We start from the raw sequence: 21,716 nt of genomic DNA, 5'->3' as shown, positions 1-21,716 counted from the left end.
TCTACAAACTCACAACTGGATCACTTCTTCTTGCACTTCCACTTCTTACTCAGCTCAAAGGAAAACTGAGCAGAGCTGGATTATTGTATGGCATAGTCGGGAGCTGGGTTATTCGTTTTATAGGTGATTTCAGTCAGCTGAATTTTGCACTAGCTACCTTGGGCAGTTCTGGCTGCATGGGTGCTACCAATGATAATTGACGATGGCCATTGTACTTTATTTAGCAAAATTTTGGTCTTCTGATTCAGAGTCAGCATTAAATAGTTAATCTTACTGTATGCTTACATCACCAAAGCTTACTTGGCCATAGGGGCAGAAACAGCGCTGTAGAGGACAAACAGATGAAAGGGCTTGGATTTGGATAGAAAAAACAGTGAAAGATTTGTTATGGGAGTTTTAATTTTTAACAGCAAAAGACTGTTACATATAGTTTGCCTATGGATCTTATTTATGTGCTTTTTGGGGATAAGGTCTGTGCCATGTCTTTTGAGGCCACACTGGGAGCCTCACTCAGTGTGTGGCAGGTTTGAGTGTCTGCTCCAACCTATCTGGAGAAAGGCCGGGATGATTCCCTCGGCTGAATCAAGTGGAAAGACACGGCTCTCTGTCAAGTAGAGGCCCTCCTTCTTTAGTTTTTGTACATAATAGCATTGTGAGTGGAACAAGCACTAGTTATATTTTAAGGCAATTATATAAATATATTTTTGTTTATTGTTCCAACTGCACAAACCATAAAATGTCATGAGGTAGGTTCTTCCCCTTACAAGTCCTTCTCTTTTTCTCCCTCCATCACCTCAGACATGTACACTAACATCAATACACTACACTCATACTTACAGAAATGGAAAAGAAAACATTCTCAACTCTTTCTTAATTTTTTTCTTATGCAAGCAGTATAGTTTTTTTCTATTCTACTGATTTAATTTTATATTAACTTTATTATGTTCCTCACAGTACATCTTGTTACAATGTTATGAATAATGCAGTCTTCAAAAACAAATGCTACTTCGGATCCGGCCGAAAAGCCCATGACAGTATTTCAGGCATGGAAAGCCAAGACACTCTGGCAAAAAAAACAAAACAAAACAAAACAAAAAAACCTAAATGAATGAAAGATCTCTGCGAGTGAGATCCCAGTGGAAAGAACAGGTCATCAAGAAGGAGGTACCTTTCTCTGAAGGGAGGAGAGAACTTCCTCTTTGACTATGACCTTGTCTAAATATGATCAGAGCTGGCGAACTCAAAAGGCTTCCATAGCCTTGGCAACTCATGACGACAGCCTAGGATGGTTACTGGAGCCATAAACTAGAGTGTCAATTTGTTGGGTCAACAACAGGAGTCACTGTGCACTTACTCTTCATGTAGGATCTCTGTCCTTAATGTGCTGTACATTGTGATTTAATGCTATAACTAGTACTCAAACAGTATGTTTCACTTTATGTTTCTGTGTGGGTGCAAACTGTTGAAATCTTTACTTAATATATACTAAACTGATCTTCCGTATATAAAGAGAATTGAAAATGAATCTTGATGTGAATGGAAGGGGAGAGGGAGCGGGAGAGGGGAGGGTTGTGGGTGGGAGAGAAGTTATGGGAGGGGGAAGCCATTGTAATCCATAAGCTGTACTTTGGAAATTTATATTCATTAAATAAAAGTTAAAAAACAAAAACAAATGCTACGTTCTTCATCTGCTCTCACTATATAACTACACTTGGTTTCCCAGAGGCATCCTGGCAGTGCAGTGGACCCGCACAGATTAGGTTTTCAACATATCTCTCTGCTTGGCGCTCTTAGAGGGTGAACTCATCTTGCCATTTCTTAGAGTCAGGGTTAGGATTTTTTTCCTCAAAAGAACACCTGCTATACTAATTTTCAAAATAAGAAATAGTGTTACTCACTACTCCAGAACAACCTGAGCTTATAGTGGTATTCTCATTTTAAGATAATCTTTCATCACCTACAGAGCGTCTAAGGAATGATAGCCTCCCAGGGCTAAATAATTGAAAAGAAAGCTTACAAGACAAGGTAGTCCTTCTGCCTTTTTACACATATTCAATAGTGTTTCAATTCAATAGTGTTTATGATTTGGTCATGTCCTATTTTGGCTTTAGTGATAGTAGCACTTATGATAATAGCTGGTGTTCACTGACCACATAATATACACTAGGCATACACCAAGAATTTTACAAGGATCATCTCTTTATTCTTAAAATGACCCTATTCTTTGTTCTCATTTTATAGAAGAATTTAGTTGGCTAACTCGGTATTATAACCCGGGCTGTCTGATGCTGGAGGTTGCAGACCTAACCGTTAATTCCAGATTGCCTCATTTCATGTGGGACTACTTTAAGGTAAAATAGTCATTTTAAAGTAGCACATATAGTTAAAAGATAATGCAAGAGATACCCTCAGTGATAGGCTTGTGCATTGACAGAGATCTAGGTTAGACTTGGACTTTTAATAACAATCTATTACCTTGAGAAATTATGCGTGCAGGAAGAAGCTAAAGGTATTTTTAAAGCACTTATATGAGAAATGCTTTGCAATATAGACATTTAACTGATTAAAATACATTTGGTTGGCTAGAAAATAATTATAGGCCACCTTTATAGAGTTTAAAACACACAGATGTCAGATTACATCTGTCACAAGTTGTCAGAAATGTTTTCTATTAATCTAAAATTGTCTAGAGATTGTTCCAAATCCACATAATCTTACAAAGTACCAATGTTTACATTCAGATTTCTGTGGCGTCAGAGGTATGTGGAAAGGTACATACTGTTCCCCTGCACATCAGGGCTGGAGGCGGTGTGAGAGGGTCAGGGTGCCTTTGTTGACATGGACTCAGTGCAGTGACCTTACATGAAAACAATCCCTGCACCCTGGATTGCACTGATTATTTCCAAAAATTTGGAGCTCTATCTGCTCTATTGTATTGAAGCCACCTAACAGAAAGAAAAAAACAAAGCAATTCCAGAAAAGAAATGGCTTCCAGGGCTTCACAATTAATACATAGAGTTCTTCAGCCTTGCATAAACACAGAAAAAGAAACTGAGAGAAAATCCATGTAAAAAATGAAAGTCAACCCTTGAGTGCGAGAATATAGTACAAAGTTCCAGACTTTTATTTGAGATAAAGTGTTTTAGGGGATGAGAATATTTAAAAATAAGATTATAGTGATACTCCACAACTCTGTAAATACACAAAACAGTCATGGGATTGTATTCATCAAATGGGTGAATTTTATGATATTCAAGTTAAACCTTAATGAAGCACTAAAGAAAAAAACAGAAGAAAGTTCTTCAAAAAACTCAGAAACCAGGGCCAAGAGTTGTGGCACAGTAGATTAAGTGGTTGCTCAGGATGCCCACATCTGATATCAGAGTGCTGGCTTGAGTTCTGGCTTCCGTCCAGCTTCCTGCTAATGTACCTGGGAAGGCAGCAAATGAAGGCCAATACTTGGGTTCCTGCCATCCACTCGAGAGACCCTGTATGGAGCTGCTGGCTCCTGCCTTTGGCCTGACCCAGCACTGGCAGCTATGGGCATTTGGGAAGTAAACAAGTGGGTGAAAGATGTCTTTCTCTCCCCCTCTTTGTCTCTCCCTCATCTCTGCATCTCTCTGTCACTCTTTCAAATAAATAAATAAAAATAAGCCTTTATAAAAAAACCCCAGAAACCACAGAATGAGCAAATGAACTAGAGAGAGAGAGAGAGAGAGAGAGAGAATGGCAGCTTCACACCCAAAACACATTTCTCCTATAGTCTGCTCCAGCATATTTGAGGACCCCCTTTTATGGCTGAAAGGGAGGATTTTTTCAGAATGTTTTCCCCAAATGCAGTCTGTTGTGGTGAGTGAATAAAACCCATCCCCTTTGAGTAGTCCTTTCTGCCCCAGTTGTCCGAGCCTCAAGCTCCTGACTTTCACTGGCACAGAACACTGACAGCTCAATCCTAGAACAAAATAAAACAAAAAGAGGATTGGATATTTCCAACCTAAAGGACAGCATGAAGCAAAGCTGCATGACTTATGATCCTTTCAAGAGAGTTAGGTTTTACTCATTTCTGTTGGAAACAGTAATGGCTGTTTGGAAATGCAGAATCTAGGTGGGTAGTAGTGAAAATGGTTAGTGGTAACCATCAAGGCAACCTACGAAAAGACCCTCTAACCTATTCTTTTAAGAAGGTGACCTGGTCCTGCTATCTCCCCCTCTCCCATGAGGATCCAGTGTGGCTCTTTTTCCAGTGTGGTTCTTTTTCTAATGCTCATAAGGATATTCCATAGGCTAACAGGCAGAACCATATGGCATGGCAAGTCTAGACTTGATTTCCAAATTAATATTAATTGTTACGTGCCAACAGAATAAACATTTTCTGGTCACAGGCATACCTAGCAGAGAGATAAAACATTAAGCACCTTCAACATACAGAGAGATTGAAAATACTATCAAAGTCGAAAACATCTTAGGTAAGAACAGAATTAACTACCTGTCTTTACTAGGAAACATCTTGTCCTCAATCTCTGCTGATAAATGAAGCAATTCTTTAATGCATTTAGATAGCTTTTGAAGTTTAAGTGAATATCTAAGATGCAGTTTTTCTACATTTTCGCCTTTTTAACCAAATTTGACATTTATCTCCAACTTACAATAAGGATTATAAATTGAAATCATTTTAAAGGCACAAATGAGTTTTTTCTTTCATTTTCTCACAGACTTGCACATATAGCTGGCATTCTATAAAATGGTGTTTACAAGTTTATTCTAACTGATTGCCTTTGTATTATTCTTACATTGCATTGCATTATGACATAGGTTTATTCTTTCTGTATGGAATTATCCTGTAGTGTTATCATGTTTAAACCTAATGAAACTGAAATCCAGGGATGTAACTACAGTTCCCGAGCCCTATGTCATTCACACTTGCAGCGTGCACTTTCTTTTAATGCCTTCACGTGGGTTAGTATCACACATTCACTAAGCAGGGACAATATCTTATAATAAAGAACATTTTCAAGGAGCTTACAGTGGATATATATTTGCATTTGGCTTTGTTTTTATGCAGGGTGTATTCTTCACTGATAATCACATGCTAAGAATATCCAGTTAGGTAAACAGGACACAGAGGTCTAAGCCCATCATCAGCCTCTGGTTATAGCAGTCAATTTAGCAATGAGTATAAGTGTTCCTTGCAGAACCAATTCACTGCTAGAGGGTGTCTTCCTAGGACTTATGGGAAAAGTGTTTCCACACTTTAATATGCATCCCTCTTACTAACCTCTGGGGAAAACCCTGGTGAGGATGAGCCCACACAGAGGAAACAAGGCTCAGGAGTTTCAAAGAAGAAATCTGTTTGAGGTGATACTTTTTTGTTTTTAAACATTTAATTTATTTGAAAGGCCAAGTTACAGAGAGAGAGAGGGAGGTCTTCCATCTGCTGGTTCACTCCCTAAATGGCTGCAACAGCCAGGGCTGGGTCAGGCTGAAGCCAGGCGCCAGAAGCTTCTTCCAGGTCTCTCGTGTGCGTGCAGGGACCCAAGTACTTGGGCCATCTTCTGCTGCTTTCCCAAGAGCATTAGCATGGAGCTGGATGGGAAGTGGGGCAGCTGGGACTCAAACTGGTGCCCACATGGGATGCTGGCACCATAGGCAGAGGCTTAACCCACTATGCTACAGCACTGGCCCTGAGGTGATACTTTTTTAAAGAAACTAACACTTGTGTAGTTCTTACAATGGCCCAGAAATCCTTGTAGGCACTTTATAAATACTAACACCTTTATTCATATAAGAAAGCCCATGAAGTGAAATTATTATTGCCTTGACTTATGATTGAGGAAACCAAGGTAGAGAAGGATCTTATCTTATGTTACCCAGCTAATAAGTGAAAGAGTAGGGACTTGGGTCCAATGTATCCAGCTGTAATACCTGTCCCCTTAGCCACTGTGCAAAAGTTACTGAGAATTTCATAGTACAGACAGAGAGCATTGAACTGGGTATAGTGCTCTTGCAAGCATGGGTCCTTGTACTATTTACTGGAAAGATCACACACCCACAAAGGTGGTCCTGGGTGTGTCGCTTGGCAGGCAAGTGGCAGAGGTGGTACGAACTCATATCTGCAAGTTCCAATGCCCACAGTCCTACACTCAATCACACTGTTCTGCATAGGCAAGGGTCTATAATTATACTATTGATACCTCTATGTAGAATCTGCTATTCAATTTATTAAAAATGTTTCTATTTTATAGCACTGATCAATTTTAGGTAAGCACACATATCTATGCTTGATTCACTCAAAGTCTCCTATGTGGCACCTGCTAGGTACTGGGTCACACGTATCTTCATCTTAATTTCTTACTTATATTATGTTCCTTTGGCAACATTAGAAAAAAATTTTGTTCTAAATTTATTGAATTACCCATATTGTACATTTTTTGCTTTTCCAAATAAGCCAGAACAAGAAATCAAATGAGCTCACATATTAAATTTCAATCACTCTACCTGATATACTTCCCTCTCCCTTGCCACAAGTAACAGTCAAGTGCTTTGTTTTTTAAAAAATGTAGACAACTCTATGTATCTTGTAGATTTATGAGAGTAAAACCTACCCAGTTTTATTCACCACTACAAAATTTCAGAAATACCCATTACTTCACTCCTCAGAACCAACAGGGCCCTAAGTCCAGCTGTTTATGGGGAAATTACTATTTTTCAAAGTTCCAAATTGAGTATGATGAGTTGTATTATATAGACTCTCACATTCAAAAGTCATTATACCCCATGCAAAGATGTGCTGATATATGATAATGAAGTAATGAAATGGTGAAAATATTTATATAAGATTACATTTAAAAGTTACATTGCATGGCTTTATGTAGCATCTGGGTTCTACTACTCAATTTCTGATGGTTTTAAGAAAACAGAAAACTCTATACAATAAACAGCAGAATAATGCCTCAAATTTAATCTATGCAAACAACCAGCAGGTAGTTTATCATGAATTATAACCTAGAAGTGACAGTTTAAAATAAATTACTCTCACCCTTTCCACTTATTGTTGACTAACCTAGGGTATTTAATTTTCATTCATGGCTGACACATTAGAAGCTGGGAGGAAGATATTCTAGTATGGTTTTCTAGAAATGTGGCAAAATGCTCCAAGCAAGTAAATCAATATATCGATGTGCTCTAAAGTTCATTTTCTAAAACATTTAAAAATTACACTTCTTGTTAATGAGAGGTAAAAATAAATGAAGGGAGATTCTATACAGGCACTGAAATGAGAGCTTTTCAGCCACACCTGATTTACCCTTCAACAGCAAATCCTTTACCTGCTCAGATCTGTTCTGGTGTTGGTATTGGTACTGAGAAAAGGTATTACAGGAAGAAGTCATCTCGTCTTTCTCAAATTGTTTCTTCACCTTGGCCAAACCACCAGGCACTCTGCACATTTCTGAGTCCTCCATCATCTAGGAAAGTTTAAGAAAAAGGAAAATTCAGGTTTAATTCTGTGCAGGATGGGATTCTTCAGCTATTTTTGAATAGTTACCAATTATTGATGAGCAAGTACATTAAAAAGGTATCAGCATGCATATTTCAGTAGTCCTTTACTGAAAACCTTAATAAAAACAGTCTCTCCATATTGTTTCCTCATTTATTTGTCTTTTAATAAAAAATCAGGAGACTCTTCGAAATATTGAGTTCATTTTCCTTATCTCAGATAATTTTTATGTCTTCAGATTAGACCTTTTAGAATGTATTTTTCTAATAACTCACTTAATATTGGATATTAGAATAATGGATTCAAGTTTAACACAATAATGTCATCATCAAACATCTACATAGGCAACTTATTATCAAGAATAACTATTAAAATAATTTTGTCTCATTCTAGATTTTTTAAATTCATTAAGGATGAACAAAAAAGAGGCCTCAGAATATCCCTTACACAAAGATATCAATATTGGTAGCAATAGTGTTTAGTTAAAGTACAGTACTATGTGATTTAGTATATACTCATTTGTAAATATTATTTCAGTTAGTGTGAGATATAGATACCTTTCTATATAGACTCTTTCAGTAGTCTGTGAGATATAGGTACCTCTTAGTTTTTCAAATAAGGAAGTGAAATCTTAGGGAATTGAGGCAGCTGGTTAAGTTTTTTAGCTTGGACATATTGTGGGCACTGGAATTTTAATTTACATCTGTCTGATTTCATCACTAGCCTCAAAGAACAGGTGCAAAAAACAGCAACTACATTATTCCAGGGCTTCAGTAATCCTGAGTACTGGCATGTTGGAATCGGGGATGGGAGGGTCTTAATATTGGGGGGAGGGGTCTAGTCTCATCTTGTTATTTTACAGATGAGCAAATGGCTTCAATATACATCGCTGAAAGCAACCTAAATCTTAAACACTGAGGGCTCCTGTCAGTTTTTAAGGACCTTCTGGAAGCACAGAAGTAGCTTAGCTCCATGGCTTTGGTTTTGATGACTCAACATACTCCAGAGTTCAGCACGCCTCCAAGCCCAATTTGGATGACAACTCTCATGCTATCAGGCCTCATGCCAGCCCCCCACCCCTCCTTCTCCTGGAAGTTTCCATGTTTGCCTGCAACTGGGAGAAGGCTCAAGCACACTTCAAATCAGAGCAGATCTCCTGAGGTCTGCTCTTGTCCTCTTGTAACCCTGGGAACCTAAAAACTTTGAAACTGACTGCAAGCCCGGAAGCTGAGTTTCTCATACAATAGTTTGTGGACTTCTGAGGTCCTAGAATCATAAGTAAAATATGTAATTTCTGTAACAGATACTAAAAATACAATGACTATTTTGAGCTTTGGGTTTTCCCATACTAGAGTATTAGAGACTGAACTATTCTCAGAATTATTTGCATTATTAGGAAATACTCAAGTGGTTCCTTTCACAGGTAATTCTTCCCCACTTCGATGAACTATCCAATGTTTTAGAATATGCACATTGGCTCTATGTGAAGAACTGATACTATACATTTCTATGTATTGGTAGACATTCTCCTAAATTATGCAGGAAACTTTAAATGTAAATAATAATTACTGCTATTTGATACATGTTAAGATCATGAGAAAGAATGGCATCCCTTTTGAAATTTTAGGTAGAGAAAGGGAAGGACAAATTAACACAGTATTTCTTTTATCATTTCCACCTTTTGAATTTATATAAATGGCCTTCCTGGATAGACCATACATAGTTGATGTCAGTATTAAAAGTAGAAATTAGGCCGGCACCGTGGCTCAACAGGCTAATCCTCCGCCTTGCGGCGCCGGCACACCGGGTTCTAGTCCCGGTCGGGGCACCGATCCTGTCCCGGTTGCCCCTCTTCCAGGCCAGCTCTCTGCTGTGGCCAGGGAGTGCAGTGGAGGATGGCCCAAGTGCTTGGGCTCTGCACCCCATGGGAGACCAGGATAAGCACCTGGCTCCTGCCATCGGAACAGCGCGGTGCGCCGGCCACAGCGCGCTACCGCGGCGGCCATTGGAGGGTGAACCAACGGCAAAAGGAAGACCTTTCTCTCTGTCTCTCTCTCACTGTCCACTCTGCCTGTCAAAAAATAAAAAAAAAATAAAAAATTAAAAGTAGAAATTAAAGAATTATCACTGGAGCTGGCACTGTGGCGTAGCAGGTAAAGCTACCACCGGCGGTCCCAGCATCCCATATGGGCGCTGGTTCGAGTCCCCGATGTTCTACTTCCGATCCAGCTCTCTACTATGGCCTATGAAAGCAGTGGAAGATGGCCCAAGTCCTTGGGTCCCTGCACCTGCGTGGAAGACCTGGAAAAAGTTCCTGGCTCCTGGCTTCGGATCGGTGCCAATTGGGGAGTAAGCCAGTGGATGGAAGACATCTCTCTCTCTCTCTCTGCCTCTCCTTCTCTCTCTCTGTAATTCTGGTTTTCAAATAAATAAATGAATATTTTTAAAAAAATTATCATTAAGATCCTATGAACAATATCCTAATCATGTGCAAATTAATCTAGTAAGCCTCATTAACTATGTTAATGATTGGTTATTCCAATACTAAGTGTGTTTTCACAGATATACCAGTTCCTATACTGGACAGGATCCCTCTCATCTACCAAGTGGATTAAAAGCCATATATACCCAATCCTTTCCTTTAACATTATGCCTTGAATCAGTCATATCAGACATGCAAAAATGCATACAGTCTATTATTTTTATAATTGTACTAACACTACTATTATATTAGTGCAGCAGCTCCCTCACCCAAGTGAGATGAATCCTCGAAAGTGTGGAATAGTGGTGGTAAGATTCCTGTGTTTAGTTCAGCTTGCAGAGAACGTGAGGTTGTAGGACTTGCTCAAGTCTGTGGACAATGCTTCCATGCCCAACTGGGTGTCACTCCTGTGGCTTTGCCTTGTTTACCCCATGTTCCAAATATCCCAACCAATCCATGTTATCATAAATGACCACATAGATGACATTGCTTTGGGCTGAACCTGTGAAAATCTACTATTATTACTCTGCATTTCTATTTCTTTGCCTTAGAAATAAGATTTGTTATCTAAAGTATATGCTGATAATAGTAAGATAATTTAAATACCTAAACTTAAAGCTAGGTAAATATATTACATGGTCATCAATTTCCTTTATTAAGAACTGTCCATGGGTTATAGGGCATTATAGAAATAACATAATTTGGGAAATTGGACAGTGATTCCAATCCCATTTCGGACAATTGAAATCTTGAGCTAGAATTTCTGAGACTGGCCGGCGCCGTGGCTCACTAGGCTAATCCTCCGCCTTGCGGCGCCGGCACACCAGGTTCTAGTCCCGGTCGGGGCACCGATCCTGTCCCGGTTGCCCCTCTTCCAGGCCAGCTCTCTGCTGTGGCTAGGGAGTGCAGTGGAGGATGGCCCAAGTCCTTGGGTCCTGCACCCCATGGGAGACCAGGAGAAGCACCTGGCTCCTGGCTTCGGATCAGCGCGGTGCGCCGGCCGCAGCGCGCTACCGCGGCGGCCATTGGAGGGTGAACCAACGGCAAAAGGAAGACCTTTCTCTCTGTCTCTCTCTCACTGTCCACTCTGCCTGTTAAAAAAAAAAAAAAAGAATTTCTGAGACTGTTTCCTTTTTTATAAACTGGACATTGCAATACATTTAGATATATTGTGAGTGTTAAAAAAGATAAAAGAAATAAAATTGCATAGCACAGAATCTGGCGTTAAAACTAATCACTCAGCAAAATGTTACTTCCCCTGTCTTTAGGGGCTTCTGCAGATCTCTGCTTTTTTCATGAGAATGACTTTCATCTAAGCCCAACTAAATGCCATCTGACTGGTCCTAAGACAAAGAGAAACTGCTCACAGCTAGTTTTCTAAATGTGATGGAAAATATAGTGACTTCAGCTTGGGTCCAAATCTTGACTCCAGATGTTTGCACTTAAAATATTTGAGGTAGGGGGCCGGCACTGTGGTGCAACGGGTTGACGCCCTGGCCTGAAGTGCTGGCATCCCAGGTGGGCACCAGTTCTAGTCCTGGCTGCTCCACTTCCCATCCAGCTCTCTGCTGTGGCCTGGGAGGGCAGTGCAGGATGATCCAAGTCCTTGGGCTCCTGCATCCATGTGGGAGACCTGGAAGAAGCTCCTGGCTCCTGGCTTTGGATCAGCACAGCTCTGGCTGTTACGGCCATCTGGGGAGTGAATCAGCAGATGGAAGACTCTCTCTCTCTGACTCTACCTCTCTCTGTAACTCTTTCAAATAAATAAATAAATCTTAAAAAAAGAAAAAATATTTGGGGTAATTATGTAGACAGAGTTCAAGCCTTTTTTGTATAGTGGGGTGGGAAGAACTATATAACATTTGATATGACTGACCAAACAAGGCAATTATTTTGCTTTGTCTTACATATTCAGCAGGGTTCCTCTGAATGATAAGTGTGTTATTCTGTTTTATATTTGTTTAGGGAAAATAAAGTAGTATGTTACTTTGGAGACCGAAAAATACTTTCTTGTGTGAGAGGAGGAAGAAAATCCGGTATAAAAGAGTACTGGAGTCAGGACCGGCACCGTGGTGCAGCAGGTTAAGTCATAACTTGCTGCACCAGTGTCCCATAAGGGTGTTGGTTCAGATCTTGGCTGCTCTGCTTTCAATCTGGCTCCCTGCTAACATGCCTGGGAAAGTAGTGGAAGATGGCCCAAGTACTTGGGCCCTTGCACCCACGTGGGAGACCCAGAAGATGCTCCAGGCTCCTGGCTTCAGCCTGGCCCAGCTCTGGTTGTTGCAGCCATTTGAGGAGAAGGTGGAATTTTCTCTCTGTCTGTCTCTCTCTCTGTAACTCTGCTTTTCAAATAAATAAATAAATCTTTAAAAAACGGAGTAGTGCAGTTGAGAAATTAGGATTCTAGCAAGACTTCCTCACTACCTAACCATAGAATCTCCTAAAAGTAACTTTCCCTCAGTTGTCTTGTCTGTAAAAATGGGCAGGAAATTAAGAATAATTAAATTCCATATATGTTTATTGTTTTCAGGTTAGCATGAATTTTTTTGATTTTTGTATTAGATAATAATTTTCCTATATGCTCAATTTAAACATTTTTAGCATATTATAAGTACAAATCATGCCCTGATGTCAATTTTTGTATATTTTCCTAGCTCTTAGAGGGCCCTGAGTCTTCCAAAATGAAATATGTTTACTAAAGAGGCAGTTTTAAATTAGCTGTTTTCCCAGAAATCACTTCTCCAATACAGAACACCAAGATGAAGTTTCTGAATGATCCAGCAGGGGGTGCTAAGAAGACTGGCAGGAGGTATTGTAGTGCTACTATTTATTTTGGAAGTGATTTAGCTTATGTTCCTTCTGTACATTCATTTCAAATCTGTGCTGTGTCTAATGTGTATTTCAATGACTATGTAAAAACTTAAATGTCATCTTGGATTTCAGTGTTGTTAATGAGTTTGGCAGTTAGCCTTGTCTCTAAATAATTTGTAAAGAAGGATGTTAAAAGTAGCTATTTTAAATACCACCATTTTGGCTAATCCCCTTCTTTTTCCTGCTCCCCTCACACACACACCTGACAACATGACTAATTTGGAGATTATAATTATAAAAGAATATTCTTATGTTCCATTAAGCTGAAGGCCACAGAATACAAAATAAATCCTTTTGAATACGACTTTATTATGGGCTGGCCCTAAAAATCGGTGGTCTTAGAAAATTATGCAGTCTCCTGCAATCATAATTGGCTTAGCAGAGTGCCTACATTGCTAATCTCTCTCATTTCTGTGTTGATTAAGCTTCTCCTAATGGATTTAGTGCATACAGAGAAAAGCAAAAGAAATTACACTGCCAGTGATTTTAAATGAATCATATATGAGACCAAGGAGGGGCAATACGCAAACCCACATTATTAAAATTTGAAATTAATTCCCGGTCTTCCTGAGAATAGCTATAGGTTAAGTGATAATGATAATATCAATAATAATGCATCTACACAGTGCCATACGGTGTACACATAAATTATCTCTTTGATTCCTCAATAAGGCCCTATGTGGTAGATGATTAGTTCCATTTTCCAGTTAAGGAAACTGAAGCTCATAGAGGGGTGACCATGGTCTTCAAGTTCATGTATCACAGCTGAAGCTTAACCGAGGTGTGCAAATCTGAATCACGATTTTTGTGTTCTTTCAACATCTCCCCCTCTTGCATTGTGAGAAGGGAGTCTGGGCAGACAGCAGGCACACTCTCTAATGCACAACCACAAGGAGCAGCTTACGTTGGCAGAGAAACTGCGGCAGTCCCCCCTGGAAACAGCTGCCTGGTACCTCGCCATCCGCTCTCTCAGGGAGATGGCCTGGTGCGGATCTGACACGCCCTCGCTCTCGGCAGCACTCTCTTCTGCAAGTCCACTCGCGGTCTTATTAGGGCCAACAGTCACTGGAAACAAATGTGGCATGTTCAAATATGTCAAGACTTGAAAAGAAAACAGCAGTACCTGGTGAACAGTGAAGATGTTTAAACTGCCTGGTCTCATTAAACAGACTACAACATTTCACACTGTCAGTGTTTCACAATCATCCTCTTTTTTTAAGTCTTCAAGTGAAGGTACAAATTCCTATGTAGGAACATATGCTGTGTGAACATCAAGAAAGATTGTCTCCCTCCTACTCCTGCAATTATCATAGTGAATTGCTTGTGTTTATTAATAGATATATAATGTTAATATTTAGAATTCCTCAAATGATATAAAGGCATTTACTTGTCTAACAACTTTATGAGGCAAGAGTTGTTATTGGCTGAAATTTCAATATAAGAAAACAGAGATGCATGGACATTAAGAAAACATTCCCAGCTTCACACAATAAATAGCAGATTTGAACCTGGTTTAACTAAATCTTTTATAAAACTCAAAATTGCTCTTGGCTTCTCTCTGTACCCCTCAACCTTCAAGAAGACATACATCTAGCTGAAATATGTGAGTGCTGTGAGAATTACAGACAGGATTTTTTTCTTTTATCCACAGTATTACATGAGAAAGGAATAATAATATCATTAGAAACAGCTTTTTCAATCATCCATTTTCCCTTTTAAAGCCATATACCTGATAAAAATTCATGGTAGTATGAATTATCTGTCTGAAAACAGCAAAAGACTAATTCATGATCACAGAGGAACAGAAACAGAAATATCTCAGAGATCATCTAGTTTACCCTAATCTAACCAACTCCTTGTAGGCATAAGAAGACATAAAAGATGTCTAAGCATTTCCTTTTGTGAAAGGAACATAAGGACTCTGTGGTTATTTAACATATGCTGCAACTGGCCACAAAATTAGTTTTTAAATTGTTCTTTTGTATGTTATCACTATGCTCCATGTTCTATTATTCTTTCTTAGATAAGTTTGATTACAAAACAAATTCAAGAGCTCAGTGTACACTATAGGTGTGTGTGTGTGCATGTGTGTGTGCTTTTTAAGTCCATTCATCACTCACTTGTGTCCCTTCTGCCTTTGACTCTAAGGGTTGGTGGTTTCTGGGGCTCACAGGTTGGGGATCTTTGGGGTACTTTATTATCTAGTTTGGTTTGATTTAATAACCAGGGACCAAGGTCCAGACAACTCCAGGTAACATCCAAATCATTGCTTCTCCTCTCTGTTTCCCTTCTCTCCTTCCTCAACCCACAGCCCCATATTCAACCATGTTGTTGAATTATATGCTTTTCCCATTAGGGTATTTAAGGCTTATGTACTCAACAGCAGTTGAGAAAAACTTATGTGGCCCAGAAAAAATGAAAAGTCATTAGCATTTTTACTCCCTCCCTGAGTATTTTATTTTCCAAGGAGACTTCCCATTCAAATAAACATTTTCATATATTTAATTAAAATTGCAAACCTATTTAATTCAACATGCCATCAAAAATACACAATCTAAAGGAATTAGAAGTTGTATTATATGAATGCTATGATTGTGCAGCACAGATGTGTTCACCAAAAATATCAGTTATCTTTGAAATTCACCTGTCATCCAAAACTTCAAATCTTTTAAAAGCAAATTCCCCCAGTACATCCTGATAAAAAAGATATGCCCCCAAAAAACATTAAAAGTTTTTCTCACATTGAAAAAAAAAGACATCTTTATTTTCCCTGTGGATTGTCTGCACAGCTGAAATTAGTTCGTATTCAACTGTACTGTTTTATTTTGTTGTGAATGAGCCAGATCAATTTTATTGAACATGCCCCCTAAAGATTTTCCACATTAAAATACAAATTTTATTTTGTATCTTATTCATTAAAGTTGTCATTCTTTTATTACTCTTAATAGGAAGTCAATTTATTTATTTTTGCTAAAATTTAAAGCAGTGTTTACTTTTCAATGTTCAGTTTTTTATCACTTTTCATTCTACTGGAACATGCCCAAGGTTACTGGTTAAGAAAATTTTTCTCCTGGGTATTAAAATATTCAGAATCCATTGCATCCTAGCATTGTAGGCAGATCAGAAAAATACACACACACACACACACACTCTCTCTCTTTCATTATTCCCCCTTGCATCAAATAATTGCATATTCAGGTAGCATCATGGAGTAGAAAAATTGCCTTGAGCTCACAGGCAATATCTATGTGGTTTCTTAAATTTCTAAGGCAACATTTATCATTTTTCTGTCTTAAAAGTGAGACTACTGAATCCTCAGTCTACTATAACGCAGTAAACCTATCTACTTTTATCTGGGTGCTGAAAACACCTGGGATAAATATCTGTGGTTGGCAAAATGGTTCCTTCCTTAGTGATGTGTGTAAAAGAAACAGGAACATGAAGTGTCTGACCTCATAATGTTCTATTTTGAAATACTTGAATGTAATTTGGAAGGGAAAGTAGTGAAAATGAGATTAAGTATACTTTTAAAGAGAAACAATACATAGAAGAACAAAGAGGCCTGTTGTCATACAATTCCTGTGGAAAAATATGGAATGATGAAAGTGGTAAGTGTGTAAAACAGAGGCAAAACAAGCTATATGGCTGAAGTGAAAAAGAGGCAAGGAAAAATAATGTTCAGATGACTCTTTTTGTAAGAAAGCCTTATAAATATTAATACTGCAAAATCATTTTGATAGAAGTCTCTTGTCTCTGGGGTTTAGAGGTAATTCACTGTGCAGATGAGTAAACAAAAATCCAGAGATCTTCAGTGGATTATCTGACAGCTCTAGAGTTAATGGTATGGCTGAGTTTAGGATCCATCACACTTTAAATATAGAAAGCTTTCATTTATTTGCTTATATGAAAATAATTTCTGATCTAGTCAATAATTAATTCTCAGTGAAATACAAAATTTTTATAAAACACAAATGATATATAGTCACTTTGAAAGAAAATAAAGCAGTAAAAATAAAATCTGTTATGATGGCAACTATTAGATACCATAGAATATGTTTTATAAGAACTCTGAAGTTGTTATGGAAAAGATTTGCATGATTTTTTAAAAGATTTATTTATTTTATTTGAAAGGCAGAGTTACAGAGAGAGAGAGAGACAGAGAGAGAGACAGAGAGTTGAGATCTTCCATCTGCTGTTTCACTCCTCAAATGAATCGTAAGTGGAGCAATCGGGACTCAAACTGGCGCCCATATGGGATGCCAGACCCTCACGCAGAGGCTTAACCTTCTACACCAGAGCGCCAGCCCCCATGATGATTTTTGTAACATAAAAATTTATAGACTTCAGCTAGATCCAATTTATGTCCATTTCTCTTTCCCTAAAGCATGAGAGACAGAGTGACTATAGATGTATTTTATCAGTCCTTAAATATATACTTTCCTTCTATGGTATTTAAAACCGAAATAATGATGAATCAGTGAAGTTTTTACAGGAATTTATTATGTCTTCCTGAATTTTACTGTCTATGGAAAGCCCATGTTTAAAGCAGTTTTAAAAAGATTCTATTTATTTATTTCAGAGGTAGAGTTACAGACAGTGAGTGGGAGAGACAGAGAAAGTTCTTCCATTTACTGGTTTACTCCCAGAAAGGCCATAATGACGGAGCTGGGCCGATCCAGAGCCAGGAGTCAGGAGCTTCTTCCAGTTCTTGCATGCGTGTCTAGGGGCTCAAGTACTGGGACCATCTTCTACTGCTTTCCCAGGCCATAGCAGAGAGCTGGATCAGAAGAGGAGCAGTCGGTACTAGAACAGGTGCCCATATGGGATGCCAGTGCGACAGGCGGAGGTTTAACCTATTGAGCCACAGAACTGGCCCCTAAAACATTTTTAAGAACAATTGAACCTCGGGTGGTCACCTGATGTCATACATAAGAGTGTTAATTGTTAAATTAACAACAGGAGTCACTGTGCGCTAACTCCCTATGCATGACCTCTGTCCTCAATGAGTTGTATTGAGAGTTAACTGTGAAACCAATTCTCAAACAGTTTGTGTGTATGTGTGTGTGTGTGCACAAATTGTTGAAATTTTTACTTAGTATAGCTTTGGTCTTCCATGTACAAAATTAATTGAAAATGAATCTTAATGGAGAATGGGACCGGCAAAGGGAGATGGAGGAAGAGGAGGGGTGGGAATGTGGGTGGGATGGCAGGTATGGTGGGAATAATAATTATATTCCTAAAGTTGTATTTACGAAATTTGTATTCCTTAAAAATAAATTTTAAAAAAGATAAAAAAAGAACAATTGAATATTATTCCTTCCTTTCATATGTCTGCAACTGGATACAGAAGAGTTCAGTTTCCTTGCAAGTGATAAAATAATGGTTCTAAGATTTCAGTATCAGAAAACAATGAGGAATAGTCAATGTAATTAGTTCATCCTGCAATTTTATTCTAATTTCATAACCTATTTTTTTTTTTTGTTTTTGGACAGGCAGAATTAGACAGTGAGAGAGAGAGAGACAGAGAGACAGAGACAGAGAGAAAGGTCTTCCTTCTGTTGGTTCACCCCACAAATGGCCGCTACAGCTGGCGCGCTGCGCTGATCTGAAGCCAGGAGCTAGGTGCTTCCTCCTGGTCTCCCATGCGGGTGCAGGGCCCAAACACTTGGGCCAACCTCCACTGCCTTCCTGGACCACAGCAGAGAGCTGGACTGGAAGAGGAGCAAGCGGGACAGAATCCGGCGCCCCAACCGGGACTAGAACCCGGGCTGCCAGCGCCACAGGCATAGTATTAACCAAGTGAGCCATGGTGCTGGCCAAATTTCTTAACCTATTAACAGAGAAAGAATTCTTCAAGTATGTGAAGGTTACATCGCTGGCATTGTGGCATATCAGGTTAAGCTCCAGCCTGCAGTGCTGGGATCCCCTGTAGGTGCTGGTTAGAGTCTCTGCTGCTCCACTTCCAATCCAGCTCCCTGCTGGTGCACCTGGGAGGGCAGTGGAGGATGGCCCAAGTGCCTGGGCCACTGCACCCATGTGAGAGACCTGGAAGAAGCTCCTGGCTCCTGGTTTTGGCCAGGCACAGCCCTGGCCACTTTGGCCATTTGGGGAGCAGATCGTTGAATGGAAGATTGATCCCTTTCTCTCTGTCTCTCTCGCCCTTTCCCTCTGTAACTCTGCCTTCCAAATGAATAAAGAAAATTTTAAAAAAAAGCAAATATGTAAAGGTTAATATTGATAAATATTTAAAAGAGATCCTTAATACATTTAATATAAACATCTTAAATTAGCTGTGTAGGAAATTTCAAGTTTGGCATTCGACGGTTTATAAAACATGGGGTGAGCATTGTGGTGTAATGGGTTAAGACACAACTTGGGATGCTTGTCTCCCATACTGGAGCACTAGTTTGAGTCCCAGCTACTCTGCGCCAATCCATACCCTGATAATGCACCTGGGAGGCAGCAGATGATGTCTCCAATGACTTGGTTCATGCCACATATATGAGAGACCTGATTGGAGTTTCCAGCTTCTGGTTTTTGCTTGGTATAGCCCTGGTTATTGTAGGCAATTGGGGAGTGAACCAGTGGATGGAAGTGCTCTCTCTTCCTCATTCTGCCTTTCAAATAAATAAATAAATAAATAAATCTCAAAAAAAGTTCTTGTCACACTAAGAAGTGATATATATATCCTCATTTCCCATTAAACAATTATCTAAAAATCTGATACAAATTAGATAAATGACGATATCATTATAGTATGTGTGTGTATATGATATATATGTGTATATATTCTTAGTGAAATTGGTAAGATTTCTTTTTGTAAAAAATATTTACTTCTTTATTCATTTTGAAGAGAGAGAAAATGAGAATGAAATCTTCTATCCATTAGGTCACTTTCCAGCTGTCCACAACCGCTAGGGTTACACTGGGTCAAAGCCAGGAGCCTGGAACTCCATTTGAGTCTCCCAAGCAGGGGGCAAGGACTCAACCACTTCAGCCATCATAATCTGCCTCCCAGGCTGCATTAGCAAGACTCTGGGTCAGAAAAGGAATAGCTGGGATGTGAATCAGGCACTCTGATATTGGATGTGTGTGTTCAAAGTGTCTGCCCAACAGTTGAGCCACAAAGCTCACCCCTGAATTTTATTTCTTCATCACAGAAACTCCTCTCCACCACCCTGTTTTTCAAATGGATGAATGAATGAATGAATAAATAAATAAATCTTTTACAAAATTTACACAGGCAAATTTATGGCTATATTCCTTTAATTCAAACTGTTGTTAAAAAAAGAATATTAAATTAAATAGAGGGTCATTTTGTATACCAAAGATACCATCCCACTGTGGAGCTGTAATAATTTTATAACACTGCATGTTTGTCAGTACAGTATATAAAAAAAGATACTATCAATAAACAAGAACAAAGAAAACCTTATAGATGGGTGACTTTTACATATCTTTCTTCATTGTTGCCATATGAAATTCCAAAAAAACCTATTTGAATTACATAATTAATATGGTTATTTTAATATATATATAATGTAATAAATATTATTTACAAAGCAGGAGACAACTTCCTATCTTCCAGATTTTTCCAGTCTAGTTGGAGAGAGACACAATTAATTATAAGCCCAATATGTTCATGCATTTGAATCAGTTGAGTTAGTAGCCTTTAGGGAGACATAATCCACCTGGGCATGTCAGTGAGGCAGGTGTCAGGAAACAAGGCATCCTGAAAAATGAAACATCTACACTGAAATGGAGTTGGCCATGTGAGTGTTTAAGAGGAAAATCCAGGAGCATGAAACCTTAGCATTATCAGCAAATTGTGTTGGGAAAATTTGGTAATGATTTTGAGGAAAACATGAAAAGAGATCCTCACCTCACAGCATATTGCAAATGGAATACCAGATAGGCTAAAGAGTTAAGTCTTTGAAAAACAATGAAAAGTTTTATAGACATGAGTAGTTAATAAAATGATTTCAATTGAATTGTCTAAGCACAAAAATACAATGTACAAATTAATTTGGGCATAATTCATAAGAGAAAAGGAAAACTTGAAAGAAACAATTAGAACAGATGATGTTATGTTAGATCTCAATAAAGAGGCCAGCGCCACAGCTTACTTGGCTTATCCTATGCCTGCGGCGCCGGCACACCGGGTTCTAGTCCCAGTTGGGGTGCCAGATTCTGTTCTGGTTGCTCCTCTTCCAGTCCAGCTCTCTGCTGTGCCCCGGGAAGGCAGTGGAGGATGGCCCAAGTGTTTGGGCCCTGCATTTGAATGGAAGACCAGGAGGAAGCACCTAGCTCCTGGCTTCAGATTGGCACAGCGTGCCGGCCATAGCGGCCATTTGTGGGGTGAACCAATGGAAAGGAGGACCTTTCTCTCTGTCTCTTTCTCTCTCTCACTGTCTAACTCTGCCTATAAAAAAAAAAGGTTTCAATAAAGAATGCTAATAGGTCTGAACAAACACTAGCATTGTTATTAAGGTACAAAGGATTCAATAGAATGATTCACAAGTGGAAAAAAATAATAGCAAATATGCTTATAGTACTTTCTATGCATCAGATAGATATCCATCCATTTAATGCTCTCAATCACCCGAGGAGGTTAGAGACCACTTTTATTTTTTATCTCCATTTTAACAATAAAGAAACAGGCATGCAGAAGGTGGTAAAACTTGCTCCAGATCAAGTGGCTTGTAAGCTGCAGAGTTGGGAAGGGAAGCCACGCATTCTAGCTCCGGGTTCTGTGCTCAACTAAGTTCTATGCCCTCAAGAAGTCCAAGTGTCCAAAAAACGAACAAATGAAAAATCACCTTTCCCAGTAAACAACTGAAGAAAAATTCAAACAACAAAGAGATATCT

The 21,716-nt window shown here is 39.0% G+C and overlaps 1 protein-coding gene across 1 annotated transcript in view; it reads right to left on the bottom strand.

Annotated features, from left to right (window-relative positions):
- Positions 1-21,716, bottom strand: part of XIRP2 (xin actin binding repeat containing 2) — a 371,706-nt gene that overhangs the window by 37,493 nt on the left and 312,497 nt on the right. The window contains exons 3-4 of the mRNA XM_062187547.1: positions 13,753-13,913; positions 7,326-7,463 (exon numbers count right to left, since the gene is read on the bottom strand). Coding sequence (XP_062043531.1) covers positions 7,326-7,463; positions 13,753-13,913 — 299 coding nt within the window. The remainder of the gene's footprint in view (positions 1-7,325; positions 7,464-13,752; positions 13,914-21,716) is intronic.

Source organism: Lepus europaeus, chromosome 1 (assembly GCF_033115175.1).
Source record: "Lepus europaeus isolate LE1 chromosome 1, mLepTim1.pri, whole genome shotgun sequence".
Classification (NCBI taxonomy): Eukaryota; Metazoa; Chordata; class Mammalia; order Lagomorpha; family Leporidae; genus Lepus; species Lepus europaeus.
Note: the sequence above shows the minus strand (reverse complement) of the source record. Positions and strands in the feature narration are given on the sequence as shown.